Here is a 27,944-nt window from a genome sequence, read left to right as displayed (position 1 = left end):
AAATTGGGTGGGGAAGTGATTGTTAAGTGAGGAAGCTCATTTTACATTAGTAAACTATTCTGCTAAACACTTAGGCCAAGAGGTTCTAGAACACGGCTTATTTGCTCCTCAGGTCTTGGCCTGAATCTCTTCTTCCTTCCTCTTCCCTCCCAGAACACCTCCCAGCAGACCAGGTACTCAAAGCACCCGTATAACTGAATCTACTGTTCAAGTCACACCGACTGCATGTACATAACACATCCTACCTTCCAGGACAGGGTTGGACTGTAAAAGCTGTTCTTTAACTTGATTAACTTCTGCTCCTTTTCCACAAACAGCTGCCACATAGGACATGACAAGCTTGCTGGCCTCTGTGGATGAAAATAAGCCATATTAATCAATAACACAGAAATTTAAAAAATCTTTTTGGGGAGGAGGAAATGTGGGGGAGAAGACCCAATAATGGCATTTTCAAATGTCTTTATTCCTAGAGAAGTAAATAATGTTTTGGAAACCTTTTAAATATTTGTGCTTTCTATTTAGTGACATGTCATTAATTCAGACATAATAAACACTGTGTTTAAAGTTTATCATTGGGCTGTTAAAAAACTGCTTAGTAACATGATCAACAAAGTATCAGAATTATCTTCTTAAAGCAGTCATTTATATGCAATTACTATATTATATACTGATAAGCCAAAAATAACTTGGTAACCTGGGTATCTTTACCAAACGTATTTTTAAAGTTTAGAAGACTGCTCTTCTTCAAAGATATGTTCCAATTCATATGTTCCAAGTCATTTGCTCGGCCAGGTGCAGCGGCTCCCACCTGTAATCCCAGCAACTTTGGGAGGCTGAGGCAGGTGGATCATGAGGTCAGGAGTTTGAGACCAGTCTGACCAATATGTTAAAACCCCATCTCTTCTAAAATACAAAAATAAGCCGGGCATGGTGGTGCGCACCTGTAGTCCCAGCTATTTGGGAGGCTGAGGCAGAAAGAGAGCTTGAACCCGAGAGGCGGAGGTTTCAGTGAGCCGAGATCGTGCCACTGCACTCCAGCCTTGGTGACAAAGACTCTGTCTCAAAAAAAAAAAAAAAACACCAAAAACCAAAAAACTGGTTTGCTCATAATTAGACCAAATTCATAATTCTTCAACTTAATTCAAAAACTAAGCAGCCAATGTAAGGATTTAATAAGAAAAAAACACAGCCTTTTACAGGCATGGTAGTCTTAATAGGCTTCACTAGCAATCCTGTTACAAAAGCTGCTAAAGAATAGGCCACAGGAGGCAAAGGATAAAACCACCTAAAATTTTTTTAGCTCAAACTGGGGAGGTGGACAAATCATGTCTTTGGTGGTTTTATCCTTTCCCTACCAGTCCGTGTCCCTCTCTCAGCATCTGCCTACTAGCTTCTGATTCTTTTAACACTGAATTCTAAGGAATGTTAATAGATATTTAAGGAAAATGAGGTCCACAGTGGATGTGGAGCCACAGCGAGTCAGATGCAGTGAAACCACTTTCTTTATCAAAAGGCTTCTCAGAGCTTTTAATATGATCGTGTACACTGGTGAACTCTAAAAAAGGATCTAGAATGCTCTGTTTCCCTAATTTATTTGCTATGGAATCTGTTTTCCATAGGGCTGTCCTAATTAGTTGTTCCATAACCAGGACCCAGAAAATGCTTGACTATTTTATGTTGGCAGAAGAAAACATATTCCCTGGTCTGGGTAGTTGAGGTAAGGAAACCAGTCTCTCCAAATCCTGCTTTGTCTCAAGTCTTTGCTTTACTGCCACTGTCAGTGGGCAGGTGAGCCTCCTCCAAGTTGGAGGAAGGGTCTCTCTGCCTACAGGTGTAATGAGGCAATCTTAACTGTCTCACAGGAGACTTGCAGATGGATTCCGGTCCCATCTCCCACCATTGGGAAAATAATACATGAACAACTGGAACGCCACTTTACGCACATTGCCCGACGTGTTCCTTAGGGCTTTTGCGCAACCTAAAACCATCAACCAATAGGAGCCACTGAAGACCAAGAATCTATGCAGGTCACATAAAGCTCTCAAGTCCTAAGGTGTCTGCTTCTGGAGTACTGGCAAATACATTTCCGTTTTTCAAGGGGGAAGGAAACAATCTCATGGAGCACAGAACTATGGTGGGACATTAGGTACGTCTTCAATGGTTGGAGGTAACTCTCTCCAATTTGCTTCCTGGGTAATGAAAAGGAATCCAAATAGGTTATCTGGTCATCCGTGTGGTTGATTTCTGCTGTCTCCCTTTAAAGACTGTAACTGAGAAACAACCATCTTTCCATCTCTGCAGTACCCTTCTTTCACAGGGCACTCACTGTCCACATAACACAACCTCCAACGCTTAAAGTTCCTCAACTACATTTTCCATTATTCTCATGGTTTAACTAGAAAAAAGTGGGTGCATTATACATAGATAATCCTATTAAACCATTCAGGCTGTCCTGAGCCATCACTTACAGACAAAGACTTTATATACTACCATATTTCATTTCACTCCTGGGGGCCACATTGCCCTCTACCCTCCAGTCCGAAGTACAGCTCTTCTCTGCTCACTTCAGGATACTTTCTAGGCTCTCTTTCAATTCAGGTGAGGCTGTCCTCCTAGCAGATTCCTAACATCCGTTGCTATCTAGTCTCCAGCCCTGGGGCAGCTCTCTTCAATCACCCACGCATCCAACTCTGCAGTCTGGCCCTGGAAGCAATCCCCTCCAGGCCTGCTTTCTCATCTTTCTGCTTTCTCAGCTGCATTCTCTGTTCCCCATCCCCACTTGAACTCTCACATATATTATGTATATGCTTCTTTCTTGACATAAATTTCTGGCCTGTCTATCCATTTTAATACCAGGAGACTGAAAACATTTATCAGCAAAGTAACTGCCTTAGACAGTGGCAAATATACAAACATACTAACGCGCGCACACACAAATACACAATCACACATTTTAAGTGAAAAGTTTTCTTTTAGGTAAACTGACAAAAAATATATAAAGTTTAGGTCAGGCTCTTTTGTTTATTCTAGTAATTATAGACCTTACTGTGGCCAAACCTCAAAACCTCAAAATTCACATTCATGGCTACAACGAGTCCTCTGAAAACCTGTTCTGGTCCAGGATGAACTTAGAAGACAACTGCTTTAGCAGGGTGGTGGTGGTGGGGTAGGGGGTGGCGATCAGCCAACCAAGAATGAGAATCTTTTGGTGGCTACTAGAATTGATTTGACCTCTCAGAGACCTTTTTAATGGCCAGAACAAGATGGGATCAAGTTCTCTCAGGGTCAAATGTGTTTGAAAATGGCACCAGGAGCAGATCTCCTGGAATTTGGGTCAGGCTTACATCATTTGGCTGTTAAAGTATATATAAACCCATAATATCTCCTGGCATATAAAGATGGATTAATTTAAACTGAAATTAAGAATCACTTTATGAACTTTAAAACCTATTTAAGCAATTCAAATAAAATTTTTAAATATAGTTTGAGGATAAAGTTCAAGTTGTTTAATAATTTATTTCCAAGTTGTTAAAAATATCTTCAGATTCTTAACCATTTTCAGGAATTGTACGACTGGGCTCATCTTAATAAGTCATTTTTGGAAGCTGGTATTAACAGTATTTTCTCCAGAAAAATCACACTATTTAAAAGAGACAACTCCTATAATTTTTTTTTCCTGACATAATACTTGACCTTTAACTCAAGTAGTTCATTACACAGGCACTACTTTAGAGAAATTAATAAACCAGTAAGAATGAATTACAAGGTCCAACATAGTTTAAGGAACTGTTTTCATAATATTTTACCACGCTGGAAACCGGAAATAACAGTTATCTCATGAGACTTTGTACTTCATTTCCCTTTGACTCTTTGGTGCTAAAGTTCAAATGAATTTGAATCTGTATTCAAATATTATATACTTACACAAATCAAATCTTTACATGATAAGCTCTATAACGAAAAACTATTTCTGAGAAGAATAAAAAATTGAGTATCATCCACCATATTTCAAAGTCTGGTTTTTGAATTATGTTTACTGTTAAATATAAGAATATTGTCATTTAAAATAGACAAAATGTAACAGTATTGTTTAGAATCAATTCTTGGTTCATCATTTTCTCTAACTCATAGATACTTTACATATGTAAACTTACGTACATATATATATTTTATATATATATGTTTGAATGTAACTTGAATCTTAAAATTCATCAACGACTGGACTAACAAAATATATGAAGTCTTTGGGGTCAAAATCTCTTCTCATCAGAAAATGGCAGAACATTTAGGGTTTAACACATATTCCTCACTAATGGACAAAGTGCCTGTTACAAAATACTTCTGGATCAGAGTATCTAGATCAGAATTAATTTCTACAAACAATGGAAGGATGACAGTTTAAATCTGTGAGTATTTTAAAGTCCTGTAAGGGTAAGAATAACTAATTGAATTCTGTATTCTCTGACACCTTGCACTGTACTGTGAATAATATGTATTATCATGTAATTATCACATAACATAGAATCAGATACATTCATACATAATAATCTTTTTAATGAAAAAAAGCACTGTGAAGTAGTGGAAGGTGAATGAGAAAGGGAAAAGAATTCAAGGAAAGACAATTGTGATGATGATAAAAGGATGGGAATCTCACGCCTAAGATACCTAAACCTATGTATGTTAACGGAGCAGGCTCCACATGGATTCGATCACTGTGTCAGGGGAAAAAAGGCATGATAACAGGCAAGGCTTATTCTGCACTTTTTTCACAGAGCTTCTAATAAATTCATCCAGGAGTAACAGGTCTCTATGGATAAATTCATAGATACAGGCAATATCACATATGTCGCATATTGATCTACAGGTCATATGGCATATAGAGAGGGCCATACATTTATTCATACACATGTATTTATCTACTTCTTCACCCCTCCATTCCTCTAGTTAAGACACCAAAGTTTTTCTAGGAATTGAGCTTTTGTAGGTCTGGTGGTTCGGAGCCCTAAACCAGAGTTTAGGGCTAAAGAGTAAATGCCTAAATCAATGAGGCCACGTTTGTGTGCAACAAAACAAGCACTCTGTAGCTTGGAGAAGCCACCTTTTAGCAGTCCGGAGTCTGCTGTGCTGCAAAATAACCCAGCTCCTGCACATCCAAATGGATCTAACAGCAGTGAACTGTTCCAGAGTACTAAACGCATGGGCCCTGCAATGAGAGATGCAGTCTTTGCTATAAGGGAAGTCACAACTGGTGATGTTTTTACTGAAACAAGCCTGTATGTCATCCTCTTCTGAAAGAGGGCCACAAAATCTCTGATAATTTATATAAAACACACAGATAGAAAGGGGTCTTTCTCACACAGGGGAGAAACAAAACAAAAGCTCACTACATTTTGGCCTTGACGTCACGTATCTATTCTGCTTCAATGTGGGCATTTTCAACACTGTGAAATGCTCACCAATGTTTAGGCTACAGTAAGTCAGTGGCATCTCTGTCACTGTCTAGTTGGAGAACCACTGCAGATATGTAAGGTCATTTGGGGTTTAGAACCAAAGGTCTTAATGAGCAAGGCAGGCTTCATAACTCTTCTAGCAGATGGCTGAAGAGTTCCTAGAAACTGAAGTAACTGTAAAATTAGAAACCAAATAATTATGTTTCCTAATGTTGGGATCATCTTCTCAGGCTCAGAGATTTACTCTGACGTCCCTGGAAAAATGTAGTTTTGATAGTTCCCTCATATTCTGCCTCCCTGCCCCCATCAGTGCTTGAAAAGTTCTCCACAAACCATTTGTATCCATGGGAGTGAATTGTGAGTTCAACGCCTAAAAATACTTGGGCACTTTTATGAGGTCTGATGAATTTTTTATTTAGCACAGCAGTAATGAATTAAATAGCACCCCAAAGCACTCAAAAGAGTTCATGCCTCTCCCTAAGTGGCCACGTTATATAACTCTGCAGCTTAAGAGTGTCTCCAATGTTTAAGACCAATAACATCATCATCTGCCAAGAAGGGTTTACGACCCAGTTAAGTTAATTACTTCTTATAAAATAAGCCCTCTAATACTACGTGGTGGTTCTATACAAACTATTAAGTAAAGACTTTTATTGAAAGGAGATATTATATCTCAAGCACATAGCACATTCCAGGCCTTCAATAAATGTTAATTGTCGTCTTTATTTACTAAAACAAAATTTTCAATAAACACATGTACACAAAAACAATTTTAGTGCATAAGATGATATGACATTTCAAAATGGCCTGGCATCCCTCTTCTGCTCAAAACTGAGATGAAACCCCCACTCCAAATTCCTTGTACAACTGTATACTGAAATGTATATATTATCTTCTATCATTTTATTTTCCTGTAAGTAATCTCCACAAAACAGAGACTTTAAACACACACATTCTTGGCTTTACTCAATTGATAGACTAAAGACAATTAAAACCATCAGAAAATATTAAGCAGTTTTTGTATCACTGCTTTAAAAAAGAAAGAAAATAGAGTAAGTCAGCAAACCACTGTTATGTCTACAGTGGACTGAGAGGTGAAGAAGCTGTTGGGCTCTATAAGTGAAAAGGACTCAAGGGCTAGGTGCTACCAAGCATGTAGCTAAGTGGGTATTCAAAAGGAACCACTGCCAGGAGCAGTATCCACCTCCTGGCACCAGGCGTCTTAGTGATAACAGACAGCTGAAGCACCCAAGATGGGTTCATCACGGGGTCCAAGAAGCACAGAGGCTCAAAAACAACACAAATGCTTTGAGTGACTTCTAGGCAGTGTTACTCAAAGTATGGTCCAAGGACCAGCACGATTCAATGTTGGTCAATCCACAGACTATTACTGATCTACACATGCAAGTAGGCTTTTAAAAGTTTCTGTAGTAATTTAGTTGGTTGTTTTGCCTGTTGAAACTAAAAGAAAAAATTAAGGTTTAAATGCTCTATTTTGTCTATTATTTCATTTTTCTAGTAATGATGAACATGAGATTTGGAACTGGTGCTTCACTGCAGATTTGGGAAGCAATGCTCTAGGGTCTCTGTTGTACCCTCCTCCAGCCTCCTCCCTGAAGCAGCACCTAATTCTATGTGCTGGAAACACAATGGCCCTACCAGAGGAAAGGATGACAAGCCCTGGGAAGCACTGTCCATTTTCCAGCTTATGACAAAGGGCAACGGGATCCCCAGAAGGACTAAGTCCAGGGAAGATGACAAGGAGAAGAGGATTTCATGTGGTGATTTGGGCACTGAAACTAATAGGACAAATTGTCAAGCAGAAAAATATCAAGAGACGATTACAAAAAAGAAGAATGAACTCCATTCTACTACTAGAGTTCTACCAGAGAAATAGGGTAGTGTTTATTTTTTTCCTAAGAAAAATGGATGCCAATCCTCTGAAACAGCACTAGCAACCTCCACTCAGTTTTTCAGTAAGCAAGATACATGAGCCCACCAGGAGATGGAATCTGGCTCCAGGAGGAAGTAGTAGTGTTAACAACTCTCTGAGAAGGCGGATGTCACATACTGACATAGCTAATTAGTGGATGTGCTGTCGTCTCAGAACACATGTTCCAGAGGAGACGAAGAATTGGCCAAGACCCATCAAACCAATGACCGCAACCCACTTCTGATGACTCATTTAGGAACGAACTGATACAATTAGAATATCCTAAAAAAATCATTAGTCACAAAGAAGGCTGACTGAAAAGCTAAAGAATATAAGGATGAAAGAGGCTTAGGAATATTTTCTTTTCTTCTTCCAAGTGAAAATAAAAATGAAGCAATATGAAGTGAATATGTGTGCTTGTAAATAGAGTCAAACAGGACGGGGGGAGGGTTGAGCATGAGATACAGCATCAGTACAAATGCCTTCAGCAAGGAACAGAGTTTCTAACTTGCCTTGCCACCATTTTCATTGGTCAACCTGGAGACAAACAAAAAGCTGTACTGCTTCTAAGAATTAAACTGTTTCACCTGAAAGAACTGGTTAGTGACATGGAAGGGGTAAAAGCATTTTCTCAAGATGCCCATGTCCTGTAAAGTTTCCCACAGGTTCAGAGACAGAGAGAGAGAGAAAGAGAGAGAGAGAGAGAGAGAGAGAGAGAGAGAGAGAGAGATCTGAACAAGCAAAGACTGGGGTCTGTAAAATGGAATTGGGGTAATCAAGAGAGAAAGGAGAGAAACCCATTAGACATTGCTACAAATAATCCTCACGAGAGAGAATGGTAGGTGGCTTGTGAGTGTCCATGTGGACAAAAAGAAAAGGAAGAGAGAGCCTGGTATGAGATATATTCCAGAGCCAGAACTGACAAAATTGAGAAATGGATTTGATGTGGGAAATACAGGAAATGAAGAAATCATGGATAACAAACATTTCTAGTGTGATAACTAGGTTGACTAGTGGTCTCATTTACTGAGATCAGAAAGGTTGGTTACAGGAGGGTAAAGACAGAAATCAAGAGTTCCATTTTGTACATGCTTAGTCTGAGATGCATGTGAGACCCCAAGTGGAGATGTGAGACAGGCAGTAAATACATTAGATGGGAGATCAGCCAAGAGGTATTTTAATTAGAAGTATAAATGTAGAACACATTAACATTATTGAATAGTTGAGAATGCCTAAGGAGATAAGTAGAGAAAGATAAAGATACCCAGAACTAAGCAAATCAACTAATTTTTAGTAAGATAGACTTGTATTTTAAATGAGACCTGGCAATTTTCATACACATCAGTCTTTGGCCCGGTCTGTTTAGTGTTTTTGTCAATTACTTAAATAAAGACAGGAGGCTGGCTCCTTGGATTAGTGCATGGTGTTCATTCAATTATTCAAATATGTACTGATTGCCTACTGTATGGCAGGCATTAAATTAGCTAGTAGAAATACAATACAAAATCCATCCCTTAAGAAGTCATGGGAAGCTAGCTGAAGGAGACTTACCAACACGGGCAAAGTAGTATGGCACTCAGAAAGAACCATGTTCAAGAACTCCTCTGTACCATGTTCAAGGTACAGAGATGCAGCTTAGTACAGTGGATAAAAGCAGGGACTCTAGGACTACACTACCTGCATTCAAAATCCCAGCTTTGCCACTTATTCACTGTATAAGTTTTGGCAAATTGCTTAACGTTTCTGTGTTCCTATTTTCCCATCATAAAAATTGAAATAACAAAAATACTTATCTCATACATGTAAATAAGCACACTGCCCAGCACGTGGTAAGTGCTGAATGTGGGTTAGCTAGTATCATTATTACTCAGCAAAATGAGAGCAACCCTAAGAGAAGGGAAAGAATCAGCATTTGTCAGCTTCTCAAGAGGTTATAACAATGGACCAAAACTAATAAAAATAAATACAATATTCTACATGTAAGTTTAAAATAATTTTGTTCATCAATACTAGATTGAGCAGATCTGACCTAATGGAAGTTACTGTGGAAAAAAAAAAAATCCTGTAATATCTTACTTGGTTTAAAGACCTGTATGAGTCAATACATGCTTTATATTAATAGAAGCCCAGGGTCCACATTAAGAGGGATAACAGGCCAGGCACGGTAGCTCATGCCTGCAATCCCAGCACTTTGGGAGGCCAAGGTGGGCGGATCATCTGAGGTCAGGAGCTCGAGACCAGCCTGGCCAACATGGTGAAACCCCGTCTCTACTAAAAATACAAAAATTAGCTGGGCGTGTGGTGGGCACCTGTAATCCCAGCTGCTTGGGAGGCTGAGGTAGGAGAATCACTTGAACCCAGGAAGTGGAGGCTGCAGTGAGCCAAGATTGTGCCATTGCACTCCAGCCAGGGCTACAAGAGTGAGACTCTGTCTCAAAAAGAAAAAGAAGGATAAGAGTTCCACCACAACCAGGACCAAATCTCAAGTATTCTGTTTACTTTTTGGTATGCAATTCCATGAAGCATATTGACAAATTAGGATGTTTCCAGAACAGGACCAAGACAATGAGATATGTGTAAGATCCAATTCTTCTTGTAATGTGCTCTCATAAGCACCATGTGATTTTCCTTTACTCCACTTATGTTTTGCATGTAATTTGTACGTATAGGTGCATACATATATGTCTATGCAAAGAGCTATTGTTTATCTCCCCTACTAAACTAAATGTGATAAGGGCAAGGTCAGTGTCTATGTCCCTAGTACAGTACCTTTCACCAAGTTGGTACTCAGTAATTTTTTTCTGGATGAATGAATAAGTCAATGTGTAGAAAATGAGAAAATTTGAAGAAAAGGGATTTTTAGCCCTAGGAAGATAAAATGGTTGATTTCAAATAACTGAGTGATTGTCCTGTAGAGGATAAGGCAGACTAATATGGTAAAGTTCCAGATAGCAGACTGAAGACCAATGGGTAGAGGCAGAATTGAACTCTAGGTAAGGAAGAATTTTTGTTAGCTGAACCTGTACGACAATTCCAGGGCGGCGCCATTCAAAGCGGTGAGACTTCATCACTACAAAAGGAGTCTGGCTATCCCATGTGGAGGAGCCTAAACCAGATGGTTTACAACTAAAATCCCTTCAACAATATGACACCATGTTTTCTGTTACCTAAGGCTCTTACATGCCAATCCTTTTCCCTTCATTTCTGACCACCTAGAGCCTAGAACCTGCCTAGCCCTGCAAAACAATGGTGCTCAGTGTCTCCAAAGGGCTCAAGAAAGGAGGCTGGACACACTCATCTAACCACTCTTTCTTCAGCTGCATAGGGTAGAGGGAGGAGTTACTCCTAAGGAAAGTGGAGGAAAGAGTAGGTGTAGAAGGAAAACCATTTCCATGCAGATAGTGAGCCTTTCAAGGCACAAATCTTTCTAAGAGCTTGTGAATAAAATGGATTCAGTCAGCTGACTCAACACCTATGGCAGATTTTCTTCTCTTGATCACTGGGAACTCAGAATGTGTAAATGTGACAACTAAACAGCCACGCAGAATAGAAACGTTTAAAATCCCACCTTTGAATACTAAAAATAATTGACCAATTATCAGATCTTATCTATAAAACAAAAGCATTTTACAGATGAAACCTTATGAAAATACCATCTCCCTCACCATCCTCCTCCTCCACAGACTCATCAGTTCCATCAAAAAAAAAAAAAAAAACCACGGACAACAGCAGCTTTAACCTTTCTAAGGTTGGATTCTGAGAATGTGGCTCTTCTGAATCTTTTCCAGGTAGCTGGGCACCATCTGTAAAGTCATTTTTCTCACTTAAGACCACCAATCATATGAATTGCATTTATTAAAAGCGCAAGGGGTAAAAAGCATAACCCTCCCATTTGGAGGGTTGTTTTATGCAAAGCTTGCCAGGTCTAAAAAATACATATAAAAATCTCAATTCTTCAGGCTTCAGAGGAAAACTCTTGAGTAAAATGTAAGCATTTTCCTGGTATCTTCCCTCACTTTTTAGCAAAGGTAGAGTGTGTTTGTACTCTCTTAAAACCTAAATAAATTGGCATTCTTGGGGAAGCAGTTTGAATCTGCAAGAGCACATAGGTTTAATGTCTTGGGAGAAAAGTAAAAAGATCTTGCACCATCCAGCATTAGACTTCATATTGGCTGGAATCCCCTTGGATAGGCACCTTGTTTCTCTGGGGAGTCCAGAGAACATTCTGTGATCCTAACCAGTATCCTCCTGCAGAAGCACCCTCACAGTGGCCTTGTGACAGATCTTGCTAAGGAGGCCCCACTTCTCCTCTTTGCTGTTGTCATTCTTTGTTTGCTGTTGTCATTCTGTCATTTACCTTCTGCGGAGCTGCTTGGTAGGAGCCTTACCTGTTTTTCCTGCTCCGCTTTCCCCAGTAATGAGAATACATTGGTCCTTATCTTGATCTCGTAGGGATCTGTATGCTTCATCCGAAAGGGCAAAGCTGCAGGGGATAATGGGAAAAAAGTCCTTAGAATTCAGATCATTATTATGTGTTTATCAGATGGAACTACAAGCTTCTTAAAGGGCTACTGTGATATGCTTATGGAAAGCAAGCTATCACCTTTTATTTCCCTTTAATTCTTAAAATCCATAAACAAATAAACCCATCCTTTGTGGCCCATGTTACCTTCCTCCATGTATTCTCTATTAACCAAAATAGTACTGTTTTATTGTACTCCAATGATATGATTTATTATTTAAATAAATAAATAAATAAATAAATAATTTATTTATTTATAAACCCAGCAAGCTACATTTATGGGTTGTTAAACTAAAATCCAGGTAACTCAGACAAACAAGGAGAAAACATTATACCACATGTCTAAAATGGGATGATATTGAGATTTTTCAGGACAATACACTGAAGTTTCAATATAGTGGAGGGAAAAAATCTTTTCAAACATTAGAAAGATACTATCAAATACCAAATAGCTGTGTTTAACTACAATAAGTTAAATACAGAACTACTGCCTTTACAAACAAATGACTGAAACTCTAAGATCCAACAGAGGCAAAATTGGGTTTGCCAGGGTTTTTGTCCGGCCCAAGCCTCCCAAACTTCGAACCCTGCCTTAGGATGGCAAAGGGCCTCTATCAAGTAAGGCCAGGGCAGTGCTCCTGTTGATCTTGATTGAAAAAAATGATTCTGACGATAAGTTAATTTAAAATAGGTAAAGTCCTCACTTCATTTATTAACAAGTATTTGTTGAGAGTCTACTATGTGTCAAGAACAAGCTGGGAATGTAGACAAGTAATGCTCGACCCCTTCTTTCAGGAGTTCTCCGTCAAAAGCAGGAAAGAAAGAGAGAAAATGGAGCCAATACATTAAGCCCAATGATAAAGGTATGTGCAAAGCATTGCAGAGCAAGACAGAAACCTCAAAGGGGTGGAAATTGGACTCAGAGAAACTCAAGAGGTAGAAAACTCAGTCCTAAAGAATGAGCAAGACAAATGCCTTTTAGGTAAAAATAAAGGCCAAAACATCAGGTGGGGTGAAGGATAATGGGCAGTTCCATGTAGCTGGAAGGCAAAGCAAAGCATAATGAAGAGAGGATAAGAGATGAGCTGGGGAGAGAGATAGGCAGGTTCCAGATGAAAAACAAAAGAGCTGATAGGAAGCTTCAGCGCAGGATGATAAACAGCCAGTAGCAAAGTCAGACGGTAATTAGAATTAATAATATCCACATTTACCATGTACCAGAACTGCCTCCAAGCTCTTTACATTTAGTCATTTTAAATCTCGCAGTAAGACCAGCACAAAGCAAAGGCATAATTTGCTGAGGTCCACTGCCAGTGTGACACAGCAGGGCCAGAGTTAATGCCTGAGACTGACCACTGGGATATAGCACCTCTGCATTTTGCACAGACCACAGGGTGATAAGGGTGCATGTGAGAGCAACCAGTCTGCAGGAGACTGGTGAAGGACTGGGATACAGGAATAGTGTACATTTGGCCAACCAGATCACAGAGAGCTGTTCATACCAGTCAAGGACTTTGGCTTTTCTTCCAAAGGCATACGGAACCATAAATAACGACAATTTACTGAACACCTTCGATGTGCCAGGAGCCCAGTAAAGTGTCCTAGGATTCACAATTGGACTTACTCTTCAACACAGATCTGCAAAATTAAATGCTAGCCTCTTTAAAGAAACATGGTCTTAAGAGATGACATGAGAAGCCCATGATCCCATTCTCAGAAGAGTCATAACTTAAACCCAGAAATACTGTGAATCACGTTCTTCCCTCTCTCATCATGTTCTCTTACAGTTATTTGCCAGCGTATCTTACCTTCCAACTGACCTACTGTGAGAATCTCAAGGATAGCCACCCCTAGTCTTACTTTGTAACCCTCATATCAGTGAGTCTGCTGCCCTGCATATAATAAGTACTGTATACTCTAAGTACATTTGTTGCATGATGTATGAATAAAAAAACGACAGACAGAAAAAAAGCAATAAAAAGATCTTGACACCAGGGTCTTTTTTGAGTAACAGGTTGTTCTAGCTTGTTCCTTTGAACAATGTACACTGATCTCTTTCTGTCTCTCAAAGCCCTTTCAACCATTCTCTACACAACCAAAGCCTTGCTCAAGCTCCACAGCAGCTTGCGGCCTTAACTTTCTCTCATATTCTCTTATTCCCCAGTCTGTGCACCACTGCATAATGGGGATCGTGGAAAATAATGAACACAGAGGCAGAAAACATCTCAGATGCAATTCCCTGGGTCCTATAGATGTATCTCAACACCTACTTGACTTCAAGCAAGTCATCACCATGACTGAACTTCAGTGTCTTCATCTCCAACATGGAGAATGTAGTCATATACTTTAGAAGATCAAATAAAAGTGCATACAAGCACTTTGAAAGTTATAAAGCTCTGAATAAATGTCAGAAAATCTTTCAGTGTTATAATTAGTTATGTACACACCTTCTTATTCCCTACCAGAATATAAACTCCTCTAGGGCAGAGCCATTCTAATTAATCTTTATGCCATGTTTATGCCACAGAGACATAAACATGAAATGTAACCGACACCAAGTCATAAATGAAGGGATGGATGAATGAGTGGATTCTCTCGAAGCAGTGGCAAAGTCTCTACTGGAGTGAGCTCCACGAAGAAGGATAAACATTGGGAAATTCATTTCTTCTATGACCTTCATGCAGGGAAGGAAAGCATTGTTTAGATTTTTTGATGAGCCTTCCTCCCCTGCTGCTCCTCCAATGTCCAGACAATATTTCGAGATGCCACTTTCATTATCATCATTGGCAAGAAATGTAGGAAAACACATTACAGCAAACACAAAAGATGTTTTCCAATATATAATACGTCTTCACTGAATTCTTTATGTATTGTTGAATACAGACCTTTTTCCCATGCTCCCAGGACTACAACTTTGCATTATATTTACCACTGGTTCCAAAATAATGCAAAATTACTTAAAAAATGAGTAACATATATGGCACATACATACACACACATACACACACACACACACACACACACACACACACACACAAAAAAAAAAAAAAAACACAAGGCTTTGGAAGATCACCAAATGACCCTGTAGTGAGTTCATTTTAAGTCAAAGAACCTAAGTTGAATACTTATTTTTTTTTTTTTTTTTTTGAGACGGAGTTTTGTTCTGTCACCCAGGCTGGAGTGCAGTGGCTGGATCTCAGCTCACTGCAAGCTCCGCCTCCTGGGTTTACGCCATTCTCCTGCCTCAGCCTCCCGAGTAGCTGGGACTACAGGTACCTGCCACCACGCCCAGCTAGTTTTTTGTATTTTTTTAGTAGAGACGGGGTTTCACTGTGTTAGCCAGGATGGTCTTGATCTCCTAACCTCGTGATCCACCCGTCTTGGCCTCCCAAAGTGCTGGGATGACAGGTTTGAGTCACCGCGCCCGGCCTAGAGAGTATAATTTTAATAGCAGACAAAAGCTAAAAGGGATTTATTTTTTCAGGATTCTAGAGAGCCACTGAGTTCAAAGTGACATGAAAATTTACCAATTAAAGTACTGGAAAAATTGGCTTGTAACTACTGGCATACTCATCTCAAGGACAGTATAAATGTCATCACACTTATTTCTTATAAACACAGATCTTCACTTTCTTTTAAAAAAAAAAAAAAAAAAAAGGCAAGAGGGAGGCTCCCAAAGAACACGAATCCCCCTCCCAATCTTGTTCCTCTCCCTTTCTGGCAATATGAGCACGTACCCATCATCAGCTCCAACATTTATAACTATAAACTGAAACCACATGCCAGTCTTCCAAGCCACTCTGTAATTAAGGAACCTAAATAAATCTTTAGAGAAGTCTTTAGTTAAAAACAGTTGTGACCCATATGCTTCACATTATTTTGTGACCGTGTCAGCATTGTTATTTACCACACAGAGAAATGAATGGTTAATTATAATATAATGACAATAGCGTAAGGGGGTAAACATGGTTTTAGTCCTACCACATTAAGGGCATGGTTTTATCCTCTTCTTCTGTCCTCTAGTTGAGCTCTAAGAATAGGGTCAGCCTGATGTTTAAAGGCCATCTCCCCTTCATTTCCAGATCAGCTACACGGCTGTTCTTTGAGAGCCAAACTTTTCCCAGTGCTAAGTATGTTTCCCAACAGCTGTATCTATCACTTTTAGGTTTTAGAAGTTTGGTTTGGGGCTCATCTGCTATTTTCTGTCAGGGTGGAATGCTGGGTTGCATGTTCTCAATTGTCTAGCTGGTATTTATCTTCCTCTCCCATCTTATTTCTGTTCAGAGTGTTCATCAGAGTGGTTCTGCTTTCATGGCCATCAGACGCAATGGCAGGGCTTCTATTCCCAAAACTCCATGTTCTCCACCCTGCCATTTCCTTCCTAGGTTTGTTTCAAGTGCAAAGCAGAAAAGATGTCTGTGACACCAAATAGATCCAAAGCTTATGCTCTTTCAAACATGGCCCCATGTTTCAGCCTCTCTGGCTCTTCCCTATAGAGTTGCTTCAGAAATCATTCTCCAAAGCGAATCTAATCCATTCTGAGGACTGGTAGTTGGACCTCTCCATTAGCCAAAGTGTTTAACAGAACTAAATTTGTCTCAGGAAACTTACCTGAACTTAGATAACTGTTTCCACCTTCTTATTTCAAGTCATTTTCTTCAAAAGCTCTCAAAATGGTATTCCTTTTCATTAGAGTACTTTCAAATAACACCAGGAAATTCTCCTTTTGAATTCAACCCTCTCAAAATAGCTCAGTCTCAGAATTCCCACCTACAATTGAGATATACAAGTCTCAACTATTTCTTTTCCTTTCTAGCTCTGGTTTAGTCCTAAAACTGGGTGTTTCTAAACTAACCCCCGAAAAAGTGTTTTTTAAAAATGCCCAGCCTCCATGTGCTTCCCCAATTCTAACTTCACGTTAAGCCCAATCAGGATTGAGGTGGTCCACAAGAACATAGAAGAGAAGGAAAAGGAGAAAGGGAATTATGTGTGGTGTGTTTTGCATAGAAACCTTGAGTTTTCTTAAGGAGAGGCATTACGTTGGCCCTCCTTATATCTTTACATCTGTAATTGTCTCATATTCTTAATTCAGAAATATTTGCCCGCTTGGAAAATATCCCCAAGTTGATATTTTGATGTCATTGTCAAGTTAGTGTTACGCCCTTCCACCAGACATTCATCTTATCACATCTTAAGGTCAAACTTTAGGGAAAATAAGTCTTTATAGTTATTTGTACCTTTATCCTGGAAAGCTTCGCTGCAGTCTTGTCCTATGCCAGTATAAGCATGGTAAATTAATTTATGTACACATTACAGTTACCCCTGCTAGCCACAACACTGGTAAACATTGCTAAATAGTCCAAGCTTCAGGGCAAGAAAAGGTAGAGAAGCCTTTCTTCAAAATAAATGACAATGGGCAAAGTGTGCACTATGCAGTAAAAAGAAAACAATGTGAAAACAAACATAACAGATGCGACTGGGGGGAGATGGATGGTAAATATACCTAAATGGTTGGAAGGTTTCTACATTTCACATAAAGCAGGACAATGTTAACTCTATATGGATTCTAAAAAGTTAAGGTGTATTATAATCCCTAGAACAACCCATGAAGAACTACAGCCAAAATAACTAAAAAGTAAATGGAATTATAAGAATAAAAAATTCAAAGGCCGGGCGCGGTGGCTCACGCCTGTAATCCCTGCACTTTGGGAGGCCGAGGTGGGCGGATCACGAGGTCAGGAGATCGAGACCATCCTGGCTAACACGGTGAAACCCCGTCTCTACTAAAATACAAAAAATTAGCCGGGCGCGGTGGTGGGCGCCTGTAGTCCCAGCTACTCGGGAGGCTGAGGCAGGAGAATGGCACAAACCCAGGAGGCGGAGCTTGCAGTGAGCCGAGATGGTGCCACTGCACTCCAGCCTGGGCGACAGAGTGAAGACTCTGCCTCAAAAAAAAAAAAAAAAAAAAAAAGAATAAAAAATTCAAATAATCCAAAAGAAGCCAAGAATAGGGGAACAAAAAACAAACAAACAAAAAACAACAACAAAAAAAAAAAAGAGGGAAGAAACAGAAACAAATAATTGAATGACAAATTAAATCTAACCATGTCAATAATTACATTAAATGTCAGTGGACAAAATACTCCAGTTAAAAGGCAGAGAATGTAAGAATGAATATAAAAACAAGACTCAACTATATGTGCCTACAGGAATGACATTTAAAATATAAAATCACAGATAGGTTGAAAGGAAATAAAATAGAAAAAGACATACCATGCAACAACAACTTTTTTTTTTAGGCATTGCACTTTGATTTTTATACATCTAATCTCAAAGAAGTCCCTAGTTGCCATCCCAATATAACAAAGATATATGCCATAGCATGACAGATGGCAGAATGCAGGTGAAAATTATCTTAGAAAATGAGCTACAGTCATTTTTTCTAAGAATTTTAATAAACATGTAATTTTCTAATTTCACTTACATTCTTATAGGTGGCCATGTTGCTTTCCTTTGGCTACATAACTGGAAAAGGATTGTTTTTACTGGCTACAAAACTAAAATAATATCATCAAGATAAATCACTTTAAGATGACATCTGTTTTAGAATGACAACAGTAAAGCATCGAATAAAGCTCGAAAGTAAGGCTTTAAAATAGGATATGATGAATATGCATTTTAGTTTCTTCTTCCTTTAGAATCACACTTGTTTTCAAAACACAGATCTCACAATATTTTTCTGAAATTTCATAGATTACCTAGGTCAGCCTCAACATGTACCATATTTCACATTTTTTTAAACGGGTCACTCAAAAATATACTTTAATCTTGGCAGTCAAATGTAACCACTAAGAAGGAAAATCATAGTATCTGAATGTTACGTGTATATAAAATGGTTCACATGTGTTACGATGTTTTAAAAACTAGAAATCCCTGTGTAAGACACCTTCAAAACAGAGCAATTCCACCTTGAATAGGGACTGGGTAAAATAAAGCTGAGATCTACTGGGCTGCATTCCCAAGAGGTTAGGCATTCTTAGTCACAGGATGAGGTAAGAGGTTAGCACAAGATACAAGTCATAAAGACCCTGTTGATAAAATAGTATGTGGCAAAAAAAAAAAAAAAAAAAAAAGCCGGCCAAAACTCACCAAAACCAAGATGGCAACGAAAGAGACCTCTGGTCCTCCTCACTGCTCATTACACACTAATTATAATGCATTAGCATGCTAAAAGATACTCCCACCAGCACCATGACAATCTACAAATGCTATGGCAACATCTGGAATTTACCTAACATGGTCTAAAATGGGGAGGAACTCTCAATTCCAGGACTTGCCCACCCCTTTCCCAGAAAACTCATGAATAATCCACCCCTTGTTTAGCATATGATCAAGAAATAACCACAAAAGAAAAAAGAGCCAACCAGCAGCCCTTGGGGCTTCTCTGTCTATAGAGTAGCCATTCTTTTGTTTCTCTGATTCTCTAATAAACTTGTTTGTCACTTTACTCTGTGGTCTTACCCCAAATTCTTTCTTGCACAAGATCTAAGAACCCTCTCTCTTGGGGTCTGGATTGGGACCCCTTTCCCATAACACCTGCATAATTAGACAAGAAACTCTTCTACTTCAGCATTAGAATAAGCAAAGCTCGTTATTTCAGGAGTTCACATCCTAGTTACAAAAAATAATCTAAAACACAAGGGGTAGTTTTCTTTCAAGATTTTAGAACTTGTATTTGTAATCCTCGTGACAAAGAAGTTTAGGGACACCCCAAAAGTTTTTCTAGCCTGGAGGCCTGACCATTATCAAATCATAATGGAGACCCTCAAGTCTGCCCCAGCCAGCTTGCTAAGAGTTACTCAACAAAATAAGCACCTTTCCTTCTACTGGACTTGTAAGAATGTGAACTGGGCCAAAGAGTGACTCTTTTGCAAAGGTGGATTGCAAAAGCCAGGTACTGGAGACACACATTAGGAAGTAGATAAGGGATTTAGAGAGACTAAATTATCCCAGGAAGGAAAAGGACTGAACTTAAGGTATAAAAGCAGAGAGAAGGAAACATCTGTCTTGAGGGCCTGGAAGCCACTCTTTGGAATTTAGCAGCAATTCCTTGTGCTGCTGAGGACTTCCTTCTGAAACTTGCTTCAAAGAAAACAGTACCTAGAAATGCCCTAGGCACAAAACCACCACAGGGGGGAAGTTCCCCACAGCGGAGCATCCTGTTGGGGTTTGGCAAGAGGTCAAAAGCAAAAAGGCTAATTCCACTTCTTTATCTGCCCTTGCTACTGCAGGCCGTTATCTCACAAATTAATGAAGCATGAATGGCTTCCACTGCCTTGATTTAATCCCTTAATAACTAAAATGGAAGAGTGTGTGGAAGCAGGGGTGAGGTCATCCAGAAGAGCAGGGCTCCCAAAGGAGTTCATGGATACTCATGAGGTAAGAGGCGTTGTACTCACTGTGAGGGCTCTAAGGATGATGATGAAGAGAATCTGTCGTCTAGAAGCTTAAAACCCAACAAGAAAGACATCTAAGTTCCCCCACAAAAAGGGGGTAGAAGGTAATAAACATACCTGCAAACTCCTAAAGGTATTCAGAAAAGGAAAGATGACTTTTACTGAAAGCAGCATGTCATGGAAAGCTGCAAAATCTGAACCCCAACGCACATGCAAGGAAAGAGGCTGGGAGGAAGCAGACAGCCGGGAGGAAATTATGCTATATCCCCAATCCAGAAATTAACAAAACACATCGACTTGGGGAAAAGAACAAATATGCAGTTGGGGCTCTTAATTCAAATTCAATAAGCTCTTAAAGCATTTTTACTATCTCTTTTAACAAAAGAATTCTAACTATCACCTTTTAATACCCAACTCTTTTTAAAAGAATTGCACACTTATGGTCTACAAGAATAGCCTTTCTGGTTCAAGGTAAGTACACTTTAAACAAATTCCCAACACAAATGTTTCCAAACTTTTTGGCAAAAATGGCTTATTTCAATTAATTTCATGATCGATTTTTATGACTGTTACAGGCAACTAAATCATGGAAACACTTATCCCAAGAGAAGTCACTCTACAGACCTTGCTAATCACCTTTAGAACTTAATGCTAAATTTAATGTTGCACTTATTAAAAAGAATGGTTTCTGCTTATTTTTTACAGAGAGATGCTCCCTACTGATTTAAAGACTTAAAATGCACCACCTCATATGCCACTTTTTCTTTGTCTAACTTAGAAATACATTCTGATCTAAAGTACGTCATATCCACATCCCAAAGAGTTAGACTGCTTAGCTAAGTGAAGCTTTCATGTTTACAAGAGTCAAATGTAAAACACTCTCCTCTAACTCTGACAGCCCCCAGTGCCCTATCTGCCCTAGAAAGCACTGTGCTGGGGACCTGAACAGCACCATGTACTGTGGAAGTGCAGAGAGATCTGGCTGAGGTTATCACAGAAGGCAATGGGTAGAGATGCCATTTGAACTGGAACTCCAAGTACATATTGTCCAATTTTTTTTTAATGCATAAAGGAGAGAAAATGGGCAGTAGTAAAAGGTTATCAACTTCTTCAAGCTTTGGTTCATGCTTGAAGCCTCATAGGGCTGTGCAGAGGATGTCTGTAAAGTGCTCTGGGTCTGAAATGCAGCAGGTACTCAACAAAAGACTAAAAGGTATGCGGGGGCTGAATCTGTGGGTGTGCCTTACAGAATCAAGGTCGCCAATCCATCCATGTTTAGGAAAATCGAATCTGTGGCCATTTCATGGAGTGGCTGCAAAATTCAATTAAATCTACCAATATTAATGAGATGCCTGAATATAGATATTTGCACATACATACACACAGACCACTGTGTATGTACCATGAAATGTCTGAGCTTGCATATACTATTGTACAGAAAGAAAAGTGAATTGGCAAAATAATAAAAATAAGAATAATAAGAGTCTTCCTTGTTAATAGCTAAATTCATATCATGATACTGTAAAGAAGGAAGTATTCTGGGAATAATTTTAAGATAATTCAGTACTCATTAATTCCATAAACATTTTATGTGTCAGGAGAGTGTCAGGCAGAGGCATACAAAGGATACTGTCCCTACCCTCAGGAGCTCAGTTTAGAGAAATCATGTACTATCTAACTAGAAAATAATTTAGTTATGTGAGGACAAGTCATTTGGTCCATGTTGCCTGTTGAAAACAACAACAAAACCTTTCCCAGGAGAGGAATACTAGAGAAGAATACTAGAACCAGAAAAAAGTTTTTTTGAGTTAAAATTTTGCTTTTCTTCTTTCATCCAGCCACCCAATACCTTCCAAAGCCACCCTTTCTTTACCATCACCAGCTTGCCACTGTCTTAGAGGAGTTTCTCACTTTTGGCCTTCAGGAACCTCTTAATGGGGATTTCTATATCTAAGCAAGACATTTTCACAAGCCATCTTGATACAATGCTGTCAAAATACGTTGCTTTTTTCATTACCATCACTCCTCCTCCATTCCTCATCTTGTCCTCCTTGTAGCCAGATTTAACTTCATACTTCTAAACATTTCTGTAAGAAATCTGTTAGAACTCAAAGCAAAATTGTATCAGTTCTGTCCCCCAAAACGATGGTTCAAAGGTGTACTCTGATGATAAGCATAATGCATTTATTTTGCGTAGGCACCACAGAGATGTCTTAGCAGCAGGTCCAAGGATTTTGGGAGCAGTCTTGACTGAGATGATCCTAATGTGGTCCGGAGGCTCAATATCCCATCATACCCAGGGTTTATGATGTATCTGTTCAAACAAGGTTTGCAAATCTGGAACAGAGACAAAATGTAGAAACCCTTCCTCTAGTCTTTCAAATAGAAAACAAGTAAGTTCCATCAAGACTTAACCAAATCCATGTCTTAATTTTAAAAAGAATATCAGTGACTCAAAGGACCTCAGAGGATGATGATTCAGACCATGGAGAGAGAAGTCCCCTCAGAGACTGAGCAGGCTCCAGGCCTAGAGTGACTGACAGCTTTCTCTGAGAGGACTGTGTATGGTCAACATAGTAGGGCTTATATGAGTGTATCTTCCAGAGGGTTTCCACTTCCATTCCCTCCCTTACCCCAGTCCTGGTTGCCACTCTAAAGAAAGGGTTTCAACAATAAGGAAGCTCAAGATGCCAAGTCTGTTCTACATATTATTTGTGATTGCTTATGTTTATGGTATTTTCAATGCTAAAATGTCTGCATAACAAAATGACTCCAAAGTGGTCACATAAGAATGGGTAAAGCAAAAATAACACATACCACTCTGCCTGCAGGCTCTCTTCCCTGCAGCCCCCCTCCTCCCTACTGGAGTTAGCCTAAAATGCAAAGAGGCCACTCCCTCCCTCATCGGTTTACAAGCTTCCTATGCTCTCCACCAATCTAGGCAGAGCCTGGCCCTGGACTTTAGGCAGGGAGTGACTAAACAGCCATGCTTTAAACTATGTGACTGCTAGAGGGAGATTTAACATCGGTACACAGAAAGTGCCCTGATACAAAGGGCTTCAAACAACTCTTACACGCTTCCATCAGAGACAGCGCTGCTTCAGAATACATCCAAATGCACAGCACTCAAATATCTGCTTGAAAGTGTTTTAGGTCATGTCAATACGTCTCAAAAGTGGCTACAAGAAAATGACTGTTGAAATATCACACACAGATTACATATATATTTTTTGAGAGAAGCAAACACTTGAATCTGCAAGCAGAAGTTGGTATTTATTACTACATATCTGCAGGGGCTTAAAGTTATCTGATAAAAGACTAGAGACAATCCTCCCAAAATAGCTGGGTAGAAGTGAGAGACCTTGGATCAGAACAGAGACTGCTTCAGGGTAATCTGCAGACAGGCATCAGGTCCTTGGGAGCTCTACATAATACATATATTTTTATTATAAAATATAAGCTTGATACAAGCTTGTATCTTCAATATGAAAGCTCCATTTCTATATACCCAGACTGATTTCTGGTTACCCAGAAAGGTCAAAACCAGGCAAGATACACTCATACAGAACCAAATCCTAAAAGCTTGATTTCTCACTGATGTGCTACATATTACAAAGCAAGCAAGGCCCTTCTCTAGAGCTGGCCCTGCTACTTTTCCTGGCTCATTTCCTTGGAACTCCCTGCCTCTCAGTTCACTCTAGGAGTCCCTTACCTGTACACCTATAAAATCCTATTTCTACATCTATTACAGCCTTGTAATATGGTGTGTAATATGTTGTGTTTTAAGTTTGGGAGACCTTTTTGTTTACAGTTTCTCTCTCTTGAGAGAATTAAGACGGTGAGTCTTAATTCCCTAGCACAGTGCAACACATGGCATATGCTCAGAAAAAAACTGGTGTAATTAATCCTAACGTCACCTTTTCTCCTATTCATGCAAAAAAAGAGATAAAATTAACGTATGGCATTTTCAAAGTCTATGTTTGCTTGCCAACTATTTGCAAATAACAAAGAGGAAATGAAATAAAGTGTTATTTCAGTAGGCATATATAAGTGCACATTCATATGCTTACAAAGAAAGAGCTCTGTGGATTTAAAATACTCAAAGAATTAAGTTAAAGAGGAGTGAGGCTCTATTTTATACTCTAGTTAAAATTCTTCATTTGGGTTATTTGGACTCAGCAATGCGCTCTAATGCTAGTCTGTATAAATTCAATGCGAAGACATAGGCACCTAACTCTCCTTTTAAAAGTCAAAGTGTGATTACATTTGCACTAGTAACATTGCAGGCCCTTGCTAGTTCTCCAACTAAGGAGCAAAGGCAATTAGAGTCATCTTCAGAGCTGGCTAATGAGAATATGCTGCTCCTATCCTTCCTACCTTGCTTCCAGTTCCCAGCTGATATGCCCACTCATCTCTAAAAACTGTATGGTCAGTTCTCTAGGTCCCCCTTGAACAAGTATCACTTTTATCCTCATTTCCCTCTTGAGTTCTATAGCCGATGTATCCAGCACCTACAATCTGCCAACAACTGGGCCCAGCATCGGACAGGATGCAAAAATAAAAATGAGGCTGCCCCTGCTCTCCAGATCTTCAAGTCCAAGGCTCTCCCTCCATCATGGCTTGCTAAAGCTACCAAGAGCTACCTATCACAGTCCCCTTCTGCCTCCGCACATCAAAATACGTCCTCCAAAGAAGGATTACTTTCGGTGTTCCAAATTTATGTTGAGAACAGGTTTTCTGCACCAATAAAATCACTGAACCCTGCAGAGGTGCGGTGCTCAAAATTTTCTTGGATGAATGAACCAATACATCTTCAAAGACTCCACACGTTAAATCTTTCTAACTTAAATTGCTAGGAGACTGCCTAGAAAAGCTACAGTGACAAACCTCTGCTCCTCACCTGCATGCCGTTCTTCCCCCTGAGATGTGACATGCTGTTACATCCAATCAACTCAGTGACAAGTCCTAGGATGATGCCAGAGGACCCTCACTGGAGCTTTCTATATGCCAATGGCAGGCTTGCTGACAGAGAAGAAAATCTACAGAGATTTGGAATGAAGCCACATGTCTCCAGAGATTTTAGAACTGAACACCTGCTAAAGGAAGACATCCCTGACATTTTTATAAACTGTCAAATAGGAAATGCCAATTTCTAAAACCATTCCAGACTAGTAGTTCTAGCCTTATTGCTTAAAGGTTAAAACACACATACACACACACACACACACTCACACTCACATATGACGGTTCTCTTCAAATATGTGTACTTCAAATACCTACTGATTGAGAAAACAGCAATCTCTACCATAACTCCAGAGGCCCAAAGACTGGGAATCACCATCGTAAATAAGTTCCAGTCTGGAGAGCTTTCTATTTGTCATATGACTTATGGTCCCTAATCTCTGTAGCAATCTCTGTAGAGATGAGGGGCCATCTATTCAAACGAGTCTAGGTTTGCTTCCTAAATTTTCGTAAAATGAAGGCAGACCAATCTATTAATGAATTTTAAAATTAAGGATCTTTTATTGGCAGTGGAAATTGTGTACTCTAGGCCTTTACCAGAGAATAAAACCTCCAATTATCTGAAGACCACCTTTAATTCAAAGCCCATTTACGAGAAAACAGAAAAGAAATAAATAACACAAAAAACTGTCACAGAACTACCAGGCACCTGAAGGAAACACTGCAATCTATCTGTTCCTTGCACTCTTTAATTGAATCAAACCATCAATAAGCTCAGCACTTGTACCCATGGTTCCCATCCCTGGATGTATACTATGCACCTAGGTAGCTGAAACCTTGTTCCCCCTCCACAACTCTATACATTCTAAGGGAATTCTGAACTGGTTCTAACAAACAGCCAAGGATGACAGCCACTTACTTAAACATCTTATAGATTTGCTTCTCCTAAACTGTGCTTTGGTGTTATGTCTGCTGCTTCCACTTAGTGACATGAGAAGCAGCTATCTAAAATGCATTACTAATGATGACACCCTTCACATAGTCAGTCTCATAGGAGACATCTCTTTGAAATCTAACTGGCAAGGAAAACTTTGCTTCTTTTGAGCAAATGCACTTTGATCTTACATGCAAAAATAATGTGACTGATCACATTTCCCTTTTTTGCTTTGACTACCAGGAAATGAAAAGTTCAAGTTCAGTAAGCTTAGAAGATGTCATGGTATTAACTTTCACTGGGGTCTCATCTATTTTCTATGTTTCCTTTGCTCTGAGTTTTAGAAAGTTATTTATTTTACTACATTGACTATAAAATACTAAACTGCCTTTGGTCAGCTTACTATGCAGCCTACTATTTTGAATAGTAGGAAAGATAATTTTGAAAGTGGGGAATATAATAATTAGTTCACACTGATCTTCTTCATATGTATCTGAACTATAAAATCTAAAAAAGGCAATTGGTATGACTAAAATATATGCATACAAGAAAAGCTTTGCTTTGAGGGAGCAGGGGAAGATGGATGGATGGATGGATGGATGGACGGACGGACGGACAGTGGGAGGATAAGGGGTGGGGGCATGGATGAATATGCCTCACAATATACAAACCCCCCTTATAAGAAGAGCTATATATTTTCCCAGATAATTTTTGTTTATTCACTTACATCTGTAACATTTGCAACTCTTATCAAATCTAGAAAAATCTTCAGTATGCAAACAGACACACACGGGTTTAGCAGAATAAAAAATCTACAATTTAAAAACATAGCACCACTGAGACAAGAGAAATTTTGAAAGCCTATTGCCCTGACTCATATTATGGAAATAGAACTCTTAATGCATTATCCAATAACCTGAAACTTCCCCATCTCACCTGCGAAAACCCATTATTCTCCTTTCTTAACAAAAATATTCTTCTGCAATCTTTTCTAAAATTTTCATATTTCTTCACCTTCTTTGACTATAGTCATATGTGGAAAAAGAACTTAATTAAAGTTGTCCTTAAACACAACTTTAAGTTCTTGAATATAAGGGAAACTGACTTTTATTTATTCATCACCCATCTGGGAAGAGTTGAATCCAAAAACACTAACATTGCATTGGCTTAAGTTTCAAAGCTGGTTAGAACCATTTTACCAAAATTCCCAATGGATGAATATGCGAATGAATATAGAAAAGACCAACATCTAATTTTCTAATAATTCCAATAGACATATTGGTTCCAAGAAAATCAGTAATATGAGAATTGGAACAAAGATGGATCTACTCCAATAAATTACCACAGCACTAAAACATCTTCAAATAATCACCAATAATCACACAGTATCAACTATTTCTGTAAGCAATAGCAACCAAATGTAACACTACTAAAAAAGTCTTTGTTCATAATAAACCAAAAAGCTACTAAAGTCTGCTAAACAATAGTGTGAAAGAAAAAAAGTAACAACAGAAACATGAAAAATGGATGAACAGTTTTACTTCTGTAGAAATGCATTCAAATAAAATTAAACTGGAAATGTGGAAATTCACCATGATTACAATTATTATTTTTTAAAAAACTGAAAATATTTTAAGAGGGCTTTCATTCTAAATTATACTACTGAACTCAAGTTTAAATTCACACA

General features: G+C 39.0%; 1 protein-coding gene across 6 annotated transcripts in view; it reads right to left on the bottom strand.

Moving 5' to 3' along the window:
* The window catches only part of MYO1B (myosin IB), a 181,922-nt gene that overhangs the window by 83,882 nt on the left and 70,096 nt on the right, over positions 1-27,944 (bottom strand). For all 6 annotated transcript variants that reach the window (XM_028830384.2, XM_015110580.3, NM_001266816.1 and 3 more), the window contains 2 exon segments: positions 11,772-11,866; positions 246-350 (listed from right to left, as the gene is read on the bottom strand). In XM_028830384.2, the coding sequence (XP_028686217.1) occupies positions 246-350; positions 11,772-11,866 (200 nt within the window).

The sequence above is a fragment of the Macaca mulatta genome, chromosome 12 (assembly GCF_049350105.2).
Source record: "Macaca mulatta isolate MMU2019108-1 chromosome 12, T2T-MMU8v2.0, whole genome shotgun sequence".
In the NCBI taxonomy this organism is placed as follows: Eukaryota; Metazoa; Chordata; class Mammalia; order Primates; family Cercopithecidae; genus Macaca; species Macaca mulatta.
Note: the sequence above shows the minus strand (reverse complement) of the source record. Positions and strands in the feature narration are given on the sequence as shown.